General features: G+C 45.8%; 1 protein-coding gene across 1 annotated transcript in view; it reads left to right on the top strand.

Moving 5' to 3' along the window:
• wdr83os (WD repeat domain 83 opposite strand) overlaps positions 1–4,737 on the top strand; it is a 5,011-nt gene extending 274 nt beyond the window's left edge. The window contains exons 2-4 of the mRNA XM_056410334.1: positions 378–483; positions 3,407–3,504; positions 4,400–4,737. Coding sequence (XP_056266309.1) covers positions 378–483; positions 3,407–3,504; positions 4,400–4,466 — 271 coding nt within the window. The 3' untranslated portion in view covers positions 4,467–4,737. The remainder of the gene's footprint in view (positions 1–377; positions 484–3,406; positions 3,505–4,399) is intronic.
• Positions 4,738–12,645: the final 7,908 nt, after the last annotated feature.

Genomic DNA, 12,645 nt, shown 5'->3' with positions numbered 1-12,645 from the left:
CTGGGAGTTGTCTCCGATGTCAGGGGTTTAACTGTCACTGGGCAGGTTTGATCACGTGGGTCAGTCATAGTGATGCTAGTTTAGATGATGCTGCAGCAGCAGGAACTCTATAAAGGAGATTTATTTCATCTCATTGAGGCTTTTCCTGATTAAATACATTTAAAGTATTGTAACTGAGTTCTGATTCTTACATCCACAGGTTAATTTCCCACACATGGCACTTTTATTTCATTTAAAAATGTATACTTGTTTCAAAGTACTTTGTAAGTAAGTTCTTTCACCATATTTATCTTTTAATTTATGTCACGATGATTGCGCCATGTGTTGTTATACGTGTATTTGTTGTTGTTCACCTGGAGTCGTGTTCCGTGCTGCAGGTACAAGGCCCCGAGCAGCGACAGCAACCCCACGCTGGAGGACCCCACGCCCGACTACATGAACCTGCTGGGCATGGTCTTCAGCATGTGTGGACTGATGCTCAAGGTCACACACACACTCACACGCACACACGCACACGCACATATACACACACGCACACACACGCACATATACACACACACATGCACACACTCACACGCACATATCCACACGCACACACACTCACACGCACACACACACGCACAGGGGTCTTTAACTTGGGTTGGAAGCCACAGATGGCACGACTCCCTGCACAGTGTGTGTGTGTGTGTGTGTGCATATATGTATGTGTATCTTGTGTGTATGTGTGCATGTCTTGTGTGTCTCGTGTGTATATGTGTGTGAGTCGTGTGTGTGTCTTGTGTGAGTCTTGTGTGTGTCTTGTGTATATGTGTGTGTGTCTTGTGTAAGTCTTGTGTGTGTCTTGTGTATATGTGTGTGAGTCTTGTGTGTGTCTTGTGTGTGTCTTGTGTGTGTCTTGTGTATATGTGTGTGAGTCTTGTGTGTGTCTTGTGTATATGTGTGTGTGTCTTGTGTATATGTGTGTGTCTTGTGTGTGTCTTGTGTATATGTGTGTGTCTTGTGTGTCTCTTGTGTATATGTGTGTGTGTCTTGTGTGAGTCTTGTGTAAGTCTTGTGTGTGTCTTGTGTATATGTGTGTGTCTTGTGTGTGTCTTGTGTATATGTGTGAGTCTTGTGTGTGTCTTGTGTATATGTGTGTGAGTCTTGTGTGTGTCTTGTGTATATGTGTGTGTGTCTTGTGTGTCTTGTGTATATGTGTGTGAGTCTTGTGTGTGTGTCTTGTGTATATGTATATGTGTGTGTGTCTTGTGTGTCTCTTGTGTGTGTGTGTCTTGTGTATGTCTTGTGTCTCTTGTGTATATGTGTGTGTGTGTGTGTGTCTCTTGTGTATATGTGTGTGAGTCTTGTGTGTCTCTTGTGTATATGTATATGTGTGTGTGTCTTGTGTGTGTCTTGTGTATATGTGTGTGTGTCTTGTGTGTCTTGTGTATATGTGTGTGAGTCTTGTGTGTCTCTTGTGTATATGTGTGTGTGTCTTGTGTGTGTCTTGTGAATATGTGTGTGAGTCTTGTGTGTCTCTTGTGTATATGTGTGTGTGTCTTGTGTGTCTTGTGTGTATATGTGTGTGTGTGTCTTGTGAATTTGTGTGTCTCTTGTGTATATGTGTGTGAGTCTTGTGTGTCTCGTGTGTGTCTCTTGTGTATATGTGTGTGTGTCTTGTGTGTCTCTTGTGTATATGTATATGTGTGTGTGTCTTGTGTATATGTGTGTGTCTTGTGTATATGTGTGTGTCTTGTGTGTATCTTGTGTATTTGTGTGGGCGTCTTGTGTGTGTGAGTCTCTGCAGTAAAACAACCAGGTCGCTTTCTGGGTCCTCAAGTATTGTAGTGTGTGTGTGTGTGTGTGTCTCTTTGTGTGCGTCTTGTGTGCATCTCTGCAGTATAACAGTATTGTGTTAATGTGTGTGTGTCTCTCTTTGTGTGCGTCTTGTGTGTGTCTGCAGTATAACAGTATTGTGTTAATGTGTGTGTGTCTCTGCAGTATAACAGTATTGTGTTAATGTGTGTGTGTCTCTTTGTGTGCGTCTTGTGTGTGTCTGCAGTATAACAGTATTGTGTTAATGTGTGTGTCTCTTTGTGTGCGTCTTGTGTGTGTCTCTGCAGTATAACAGTATTGTGTTAATGTGTGTGTCTCTTTGTGTGCGTCTTGTGTGTGTCTGCAGTATAACAGTATTGTGTTAATGTGTGTGTGTCTCTTTGTGTGCGTCTTGTGTGTGTCTCTGCAGTATAACAGTATTGTGTTAATGTGTGTGTCTCTTTGTGTGCGTCTTGTGTGTGTCTCTGCAGTATAACAGTATTGTGTTAATGTGTGTGTGTCTCTTTGTGTGCATCTTGTGTGTGTCTCTGCAGTATAACAGTATTGTGTTAATGTGTGTGTGCGTCTTGTGTGTGTCTCTGCAGTATAACAGTATTGTGTTAATGTGTGTGTCTCTTTGTGTGCATCTTGTGTGTGTCTCTGCAGTATAACAGTATTGTGTTAATGTGTGTGTCTCTTTGTGTGCGTCTTGTGTGTGTCTCTGCAGTATAACAGTATTGTGTTAATGTGTGTGTGTCTCTTTGTGTGCGTCTTGTGTGTCTCTGCAGTATAACAGTATTGTGTTAATGTGTGTCTCTTTGTGTGCGTCTTGTGTGTGTCTGCAGTATAACAGTATTGTGTTAATGTGTGTGTGTCTCTTTGTGTGTGTCTCTGCAGTATAACAGTATTGTGTTAATGTGTGTGTGTCTCTTTGTGTGCGTCTTGTGTGTGTCTCTGCAGTATAACAGTATTGTGTTAATGTGTGTGTGTTTGTGTGCGTCTTGTGTGTGTCTCTGCAGTATAACAGTATTGTGTTAATGTGTGTGTCTCTGTGGTGTCTCTGCAGTATAACAGTATTGTGTTAATGTGTGTGTGTCTCTTTGTGTGCGTCTTGTGTGTCTCTGCAGTATAACAGTATTGTGTTAATGTGTGTGTGTCTCTTTGTGTGCGTCTTGTGTGTCTCTGCAGTATAACAGTATTGTGTTAATGTGTGTGTGTCTCTTTGTGTGTCTTGTGTGTCTCTGCAGTATAACAGTATTGTGTTAATGTGTGTGTGTCTCTGCAGTATAACAGTATTGTGTTAATGTGTGTGTCTTTGTGTGCGTCTTGTGTGTGTCTCTGCAGTATAACAGTATTGTGTTAATGTGTGTGTGCGTCTTGTGTGTGTCTCTGCAGTATAACAGTATTGTGTTAATGTGTGTGTGTCTCTTTGTGTGCGTCTTGTGTGTGTCTGCAGTATAACAGTATTGTGTTAATGTGTGTGTCTCTTTGTGTGCGTCTTGTGTGTGTCTCTGCAGTATAACAGTATTGTGTTAATGTGTGTGTCTCTTTGTGTGCGTCTTGTGTGTGTCTCTGCAGTATAACAGTATTGTGTTAATGTGTGTGTGTGTAGCTGAAGTGGTGCGCCTGGATCGCCGTCTACTGCTCCTTCATCAGCTTCGCCAACTCCAGAAGCTCCGAGGACACGAAACAGATGATGAGCAGCTTCATGTGAGTGACCTTTGACCTCGAGCCACCAGAGACACGTTGACCTCCCGGGGACCTGGAACGTCACAGCGGTTTCCTCCAGGCCTGGGAAAGTCCTGGAGATGTGTGTTGAATAATTCCGAACCGGAGAGTTTGTCAGCACAATATCTGGGCGGGAAAACGCTGACCGGGCAAAAGGTTGAGATGCGTCGAAGGCGGCGCCTCGCGGAGCGAAACAAATGCAGACGGGGAAACGCAGCGCCGGCAGAACCGCTCGCCCCGTGATGTGATTTTGTTCTCATTTATTTTTCTAACATCCTTTTGAAAGTTGTGTTCTCAACTCATTTATTCATTTTCTCGACTCGTCGGATGAGGATCAGACGTTGTGTGAAATGCACTTTTCTCTTTTTTGCGGTTTGACTTTTAAAAATAAATAAATGGAAAGCCTCGAGTCCTGGAATGTTATCAAATGTTTATTTCCAGGCCTGGAAAAGTCAGTGAAAAAAATGAAATCCCAAATGTTTTGGAAATTTATTCTCATCACATGTTCATTTACACCAAGTTTTAAATGATTAATATGTTTTTAAAAGACAGACGGTCACAATTTAAGCCGGCATACGCTCTTTAATACTAGCAGCGCAATAAAAAAATATATATAAATGTTTATTCTTTTAATCAAACTATTGTCTCATTCATTTGAGTCATTTAAAGTTATACTGTATGGTTTTGGATTCTAATTTTTAGTTTAAATACGATATTTTATCACTTTATACACATGTTTATACACTGAGATTTCACAAAATGTTTGGTCATGTAAATTTGGTTTAATGTCCTGGACACCCATTGGTCGACATGTATGTATGAACTGTGCACTTGACACTGCCCCGCCCCCTTTCTCTGTCCCCGCCCCCTTTCTCAGGCTGTCCATCTCGGCGGTGGTGATGTCATACCTGCAGAACCCTCAGCCGATGTCGCCGCCGTGGTAACGCGAGGGGAGAAAGGGAAAATCGTGGACGCCGAGCTGATTGGCCACGCCCCCTTCCTCCCGACCAATCAAGGAGTAACAAACGGAGACGGATGTAATTGTAGAGCGATGGAAAGGAGACGGGTAAAGAGGACACTACTTCAAGACGGGGACGCCGGGCTTTGACTGACGTCTCGTGTTTTATTTTCTCTTTTCAACCTTTTTCTACGTTTTTTTTTTTTTAGATTTCTGTTGCATGACGTCATGAATAAAGTTGTAAGATTTAAAAATGATCTGCTTTTCTTTTTGTTTGTCTTCGGAGAGCGTCAACGCTGAACTGCCTTCACACTGTTGTCAACCTTAAGGTTAACAATAAATGTTATTACGACACCATGTAAACATCTTAAAGCTGCATTCTCTCTCCTGACCACCAGAGGGCAACTCCTCTGGTTGTATTTAAAATGACTAATTCTCTGCGCATATATGTGTGTATATGTATTACATATATTATATATGTGTATAATATATGTATTATATATAGAATATATATTTATTATACATATATAATATTATATTGACTTGGTGGTCTCGGCCTCATTGATTGGCCAGTTGGTGTATTTAGATTTTTACGCCTGTCTCAGTTGCTGAGCGACTTTAATGAAATGTAACTCTCCTCATGAGCAGAGCCGGCGCCAGAGGGCACCGCGGCGTCACTGAGGAAACGCCCCCTCCTCTAAGGAAGCCATCAGGAGTAGATTTACATGATGTATATGTATCAGTGGCGGTTCGTCCATAGGGGCTCTAGGGCGCTGCCCCTCTTAAAATTTTTAGATGGAAAAAAAAAAAACATCCTGTCAAAAAACATGCCAAATCATTTAAATAGTAAATATACCGTGTTGACGGGCTAAATGTGTGTGGGAGACCTCAACCTGTCAACAACCACTTAAGTTAATGTGAAAAAATATATATCGCCATTATCACGGAGAGAAGCCCCTCCCCTTTTCCGAGGCGATCTAACGTGTGTGTGCGGCATCGAGAAAACATTTCAGTGGTTTCGGCAAGGACGGCTTCTCATTGGCGGATGAAACGTGAATCTTGGGTCGCAAAAATGTGCGCTCATTGGCCAATGACATCATTTTATTATTTCACGTGACTGGACTATTCGGCAGATCAGAGACGGCGTTCCCTCAGCCAGAGAGCTCCACGGAGCTACGGGAGCAGGTAGCTAACGGAGCTGTTAGCTGGAGGCTCAGTGAGTAATGCTGTTTAGTTTCCCCTGTCTGTTGTTCCAAAGGGACTGAAACTCTCTGGACTACAACGGGGGGAGGGATCTAAACAGAAACAGAAACAGAACAGAAACAGAAACAGTTTTATTGCCAGGAATGTTTACACAAACGAGGAATTTTTTTTGGCGGTAGGTGCAACATTTGGACATGACAAACAACAATCATCACGACAGAAAGACAACAAATAATGTGAAAGTGTTTGGGTGTGTGCTTCAAGTGATGTGTGTTTTAGTTAAAAGTGTATGTTACATGTGGCGTGTGTTTAAGTTAAAGTGCATGTAAATAAAGTGACGTGTGTGGAGGAGGCCTCCAGGAGGGAAGAAGAAGGAGGAGGGAGGAGGAGGAGGAGGAAGAGGAAGGAGCGAGAAGAAGGAGGAGAGAGGAAGGTGGAAGAAGAGGTGGTAGTCCTGGGGGTGACAGTCAGTCAGTCCGGGTTCCATTGATGAGCCCGACTGCCGACGGGAAAAAACTTTTGGTGTGGCGGGAGGTCTTTGTCATGATGGACCGCAGCCTCCTCCCGAGGAGGGACTCGAACAGGGAGTGTCCAGGGTGGGAGGGGTCAGCGACAATCTTTCTGGCCCTTCAGTGACCTGGAAGTGAACAGGACCTGGAGGAAGGCAGATTGCAGCCGATAACCCTCTCGGCCGGCGGATGATGCTCTGCAGCCTGCGCTTGTCTTTGGCTGTGGCTGCAGGGTGCCAGACGGTGATGGAGGAGCAGATGATGGACTCAACGATGGCCGTGTAGAATTGTACCATCATCTTCCCTGGCAGGTTGAATTTCCTCAGCTGCCTCAGGAAGAACATCCTCTGCTGGGCCTTCTTGGTGATGGAGCCGATGTTCAGCTCCCACTTGAGGTCCTGGGAGATGATGGAGCCCAGGAAGCGGTAGGACTCCACAGCGTCGGGGAGTCACACAGGATGAGGGGGGGTGGGGCTGCATTCCTCCTGAAATCCACAACCATCTCCACTGTCTTTAGAGCGTTGAGCTCCAGGTTGTTCTGGCTGCACCAGGTCACCAGGTGGTCAGTCTCCCACCTGTAGGCGGTCTCGTCCCCACCAGAGATGAGTCCAATGAGGGTGGTGTCATCCGCGAACTTTAGGAGCTTGACGGACTGGTGACTGGAGGTGCAGCTGTTGGTGTACAGGGAGAACAGCAGAGGGGAGAGAACACAGCCTTGGGGGGAACCTCACAGACAGCTCTCTTCGAAGGCGGTCGCTTTTTCTCTCCCTCTCCTCCCCATGACCTTCCCTCCCCTGCTTGGCTTCTCTCGTCATGTCTTGTCTTGTTTTATACTTGAGAGACTCTCTCCTCATCGCTCTTCGAACTAAAAACCATGGACCGATCAACTGATCATCTGATCAACTGGTCTCTCAACGCAATTGACACCGTCTTCTCGACGAGAAGCTTGGGTTCGGGGGAACCTGCCCGTCCTGCCGGGATGTTGCAGCTGGTTACACGATGGACGTGTCGTGTGTCTAGCAGCCCTTTCCGTGGAGGACGTAGATGACATCTACCTATTCGGAACTATGATTACAGGATTTCTGCTGTTTGGATTTGGCGTTGCCCTGGTTTATCGGAAAATTAAGGAAACGGGGACAGCCGTTAAAAACCCCCTAAGGCTGCCCGACGAAATTGGATCGATTTGAATTTTTATGGGAGGAAAGTGGTGGAATAGCAGGTGCGAAAATTGGATGTAGCTGCTGGAAGACCAAACAATCCCAATCTTATCTGCTTTCGGCTCCCTCAACCAGAACGGGCCTCGGTCAAGGCCGTTACTGGAACAACAACTCCCCTGAAGATCGCTGAAGTGAGAACCTCTCTCATTCCCTTCCCCCTATCCACAGACACCTGTGGTTGTTTTTCTCCCAGGACCTTTCAAGGCTATCTCCATGGCAACGACCATCTTGCGGACTGAGAACTTTGTCTGTTGTGGCCTGGGGGAGGACGACATACCAGAACACGCACACGAACTTTCAATAATACTGATTGCATTCACTACCCCTCCCCATCCCACGCCTTCGCCTGCTTTTTACCCCAGTGTGACCGGACGGGCTGTGCGGGCGCTGCTGAGTTGGCGCCGGACCGGCTGGCTGCTTGTCGGTGCTGGTTACCTTCTGCCCCCAATGGATGGGCTTAGATCACCCAGTTGTTGGATTACCTCCCCTCCCCCCTTCCTACTCGTTGCAAGTTATGTCTAAATGTATGTGCTTATGTGCTAAGGTGTTTTTTTCCTGCTCCCACACTGTACCCCTCTCGGGGCATAGTCGGGGGGTTGGTGTTTTGCCTTCTTCTTCCCTCATGTTATGCTGTAATCTTTCATCCACCCTTTCTTGTAATTTCGATGCTTTTGTACCTGTACTCTGGCAAACGACAAATAAATATATCATCATCATCATCATCAACCTGGTGGTCCGGGAGCCTGAGGCGTGTTTCCCCAGCCTCACGTGCTGCTTCCTGTCGGTCAGGAAGTCTGTGATCCACCTGCAGGTGGAGTCGGGCACGTGCAGCTGGGAGAGCTTGTCCTGCAGCAGGGACGGGATGATTGTATTGAAAGCAGAGCTGAAGTCCACAAACAGGATCCTGGCGTCGGTTCCTGGGGAGTCCAGATGCTGGAGGATGTAGTGAAGGGCCATGTTGACTGCATCGTCTGCAGACCTGTTGGCTCTGTAGGCGAACTGCAGGGGGTCCAGGAGTGGGTCGATGATGGTCTTGAGGTGTGACAGGACCAAGCGTTCAAAGGACTTCATGACCACAGAGGTCAGGGCGACGGGCCTGTAGTCATTGAGTCCTGTGATCTTGGGTTTTTGGGACGGGATGATGGTGGAGGCCTTGAAGCAGGCTGGAACGTGGCATGTCTCCAGGAGGTGTTGAAGATGTCGGTGAACACCGGAGACAGCTGGTCAGCACAGTGCTTCAGGGTGGAGGGAGACGGAGTCCGGCCCGCTGCTGGGGTTCTGCTTTTAAACAGCCTGTTGACTGCTCTCCAGGATGACGAGGCGTCGCTGAGTTGATGGAGGGTGCTCCAGAGGTGTGAGCCCTGATGGGCTGGGAGGGTGGGCTGATGGTCTGTGGCTTGTTGATGGGGCTGTGGGGATTGTCTCAGGACTGCTCCATTGTCTTTCAAAGCGGCAGTAGAACTCATTGAGCTCGTCTGCCAGAAGCACATTGTTCATGGAGTGGGGTGATTTGGGCTTGTAGTTGGTGATCTGCCTGAGCCTCCAGACAGAAGCAGAGTCGTTTGCTGAGAGCTGCTGTTGCAGTTTCTCAGAGTACAGTCGTTTAGCATCTCTCACCGCCTTGCTAAACCTGTATTTGGACTCTGTGTACAGGTCCTTGTCCCCACTCCTGAATGCCTGGTCCTTCTGCAGTCTTAGCTTCCTGAGCTCCGCTGTGAACCAGGGTTTGTCGTTGTTATAACTCACCCTGGAGCTGGATGGAATACAGCTGTCCTCACAGAAGCTGATGTGTTACAGCCTCTGTGTACTCATCCAGGCTGTTGGTAGCAGTCCTGAAGACATCCCAGTCAGTACAGTCCATGCGCCCGTAGATCCTCCAGAGCCTCACTGGTCCACTTCTTGAACTTCCTCACCACAGGTTTGCAGAGCTTTAGTCTCTGCCTGTATGAGGGAATCAGATGAACCATGACGTGGTCAGAGTTTCCCAGTGCAGCTCGAGGGACGGCGTGATTGGCCCTGCTGATTGTTGTGTAGCAGTGGTCCAGAATGCTCTTCTCTCTGGTAGGGCATTTAATTAACTGTCTATATTTAGGGAGTTCGTGGCTGAGGTTTCCTTTGTTAAAATCCCCGAGTACAATAACTAAAGAGTCCGGGTAGGTCCGCTCCACACACCGTATCTGTTCGGCGACAGTCCGCTGTGCCTCGTGCACGTTCCCCTGCGGCGGCATGTAAACTCCGGCCAGGATGAATGAAGCGAACTCACGTGGGGAGTAGAAGTAAAGAGCTGCAGACAAGTGGAAAGCACAAATCTTGCCGCAGTTATCTAGCTAAGAGCATGGAGCTAACTCGCTAACAGCCTGAAGCTAACCCCCTTTATAGTCAGGAGAAGGAGACCGAACTGCATCGAAACACAAGGAAGAAGTTCTGAAAAACAGACACATTCCCTCCAGAATAATGAAACAGGTTACAGACATGATGACTTTAACCAGAGAGTAAAGTGACCACTTTAAAGAGAGGAGCTACTTGTCTTTACAGTAGTGGGTCTGCTCTGTCACCCAATGTAACATGTGATCTCTTTCTGACTCTATTCTGCTCTGAACCTCTTTTATTTTGTAAACCTCTGAAACCCAACCCAATGTTCTTTAAAGCCGCTCTGAACCTCCCATGCCCAAAGTTACAGTGTGTTGATAGTTGTTATTGGACAGTGTTGAGCACGCTGTGTTCTTGAAATAAAGCTTTGTTTTTTACAATATTCTACTCAAAACCTCTTTTCTTCTCATTGTTGAGTGATATTTAAACTGCGCCCCCCCCCCCCCCCAAAAAAAATTTCACCAGCCGCCACTGATATGTATATATATATATACACTACCGTTCAAAAGTTTGGGGTCACTTAGAAATTTCTTTATTTTTCAAAGAAAAGCACTGTTTTTTCAATAAAGATAACATAAATCATAAATACACTCTCTACATTGTTAATGTGGTAAATGACTATTCTAGGTGGAAACGTCTGGTTTCTAATGAAATATCTCCAGAGGTGTATAGAGGCCCTTTTCCATCAACTATCACTCCAGTGTTCTAATGGTACATTGTGTTTACTAATCGCCTTAGAAGACTAATGTCTGATTAGAAAACCCTTGTGCAATTATGTTAGCACAGCTGAAAACAGTTATGCTGGTGATATAAGCTATACAACTGGCCTTCCTTTGAGCTTGAAGTTTGAAGAACAAAATTAATACTTCAAATATTAATCATTATTTCTAACCTTGTCAATGTCTTGACTATATGTTCTATGAAATGTTCAATTCATTTGATAAATAAAAGTGAGTTTTCATGGAAGACACAAAATTGTCTGGATGACCCCAAACTTTTGAACGGTAGTGTATGTGTGTATATATTTATATATGTATGTATATATTCCTTTCACATGATGGAGGTGGTCTCTGGTTTTAAAGTGACTCCAACGCCCCCCCCCCCCCCCCCCCATCGCAGAGACCACCATGTGGAGCCCCGGAGACACCAGAGGTCGTTGGTCACACACACCTTTTTGTGTGTATCTTGTGTGTGTATGTATGTGTGTGTCTTGTGTGTGTGTCTGTATATGTGTTGCTTTCTGAGTCCTCAAGTGAGTTTAAATTGTATTGTGCCTATGCATGTGTGTGTGTGTGTTTGTGTTTACGTGTGTATGTGTGTGTTATCGTTTCCGTGTGTGTGTGTGTGTGTGTGTGTGTGAGTCAGCGTACAGCTCTGGGCTTTCCTCTTCAGGAGGTGTCATGTGAATCCCGTCGGTGAGAAGATGCTGAGTCGGGACTCCTGAACACAAAGATGGAGAACACACACACACACACAAGACACACACACACACACACACACAAGACACACACACGCACACACACACACACAGACACAAGACACACACATAAGACACGCACACACACACTAACACACACACACACAAGACACACACACACACACACACAAGACACACACGCACACACACACAAGACACTAACACACACTCACAAGACACACACACACACACGCACACAGACACACACACACTCACAAGACACACACTCACACACATACACACACTCACAAGACACACACACACACGCACACACACACAAGACACTAACACACACACACACTCACAAGACACACACACACACACACACACAAGACACTAACACACACACACACACACACACACACACACACACACACACACACACATACACACACACTCACAAGACACACACACACACACACAAGACACTAAGACACACACACACTCACACACACGCACACACACACAAGACACTAACACACACACACACACACAAGACACACACACACACACACACACACACACACACACACACAAGACACACACACACACACACACAAGACACTAACACACACACACACATATACACCACACACACACACACACACACACACACACAAGACACTAACACACACACACACACACAAGACACTAACACACACACACACAAGACACACACACACACACACACAAGACACACACACACACACATAACACACACACATACACTAACACACACACACACACAAGACACACACACACACACACACAGACACTAATACACACACACACACAAGACACTAACACACACACACACAAGACACACACACACACACACACATATACACCACACACACACAAGACCCACACACACATATACACACACACATATACACCACACACACACACACAAGACACACACACGCACACACACACAAGACATGCACACACACTCACATACACACACACACACACACAAGACATGCACTAACACACACACACACACACATACAAGACACACACACACACATATACACCACACACACACACACAAGACACTAACACACACACACACAAGACACACACACACACAAGACATGCACTAACACACACACACATATACACCACACACACACACACACAAGACATGCACTAACACACACACACACACACACACACACACACACATGGAGGTGAGCGACACACACACACACGTCTTCCTCCTCGCAGCTTGACGTTAAATCTTTAAAGGACTCAGACTCTCTGACATTGGACCAGAGGCTCCGGCCTTAAAGGGACAGTACGCACATTAAGGGAAGAAATGAATGTATGTTAATGTTATATTAGGAATATAATGTTAATAAATAATTGTCATTATTATTAGAGAAT

This window comes from Pseudoliparis swirei, chromosome 24 (assembly GCF_029220125.1).
Source record: "Pseudoliparis swirei isolate HS2019 ecotype Mariana Trench chromosome 24, NWPU_hadal_v1, whole genome shotgun sequence".
Lineage (NCBI taxonomy): Eukaryota > Metazoa > Chordata > Actinopteri > Perciformes > Liparidae > Pseudoliparis > Pseudoliparis swirei.
This window is presented reverse-complemented; position numbering and strand designations above follow the sequence as displayed.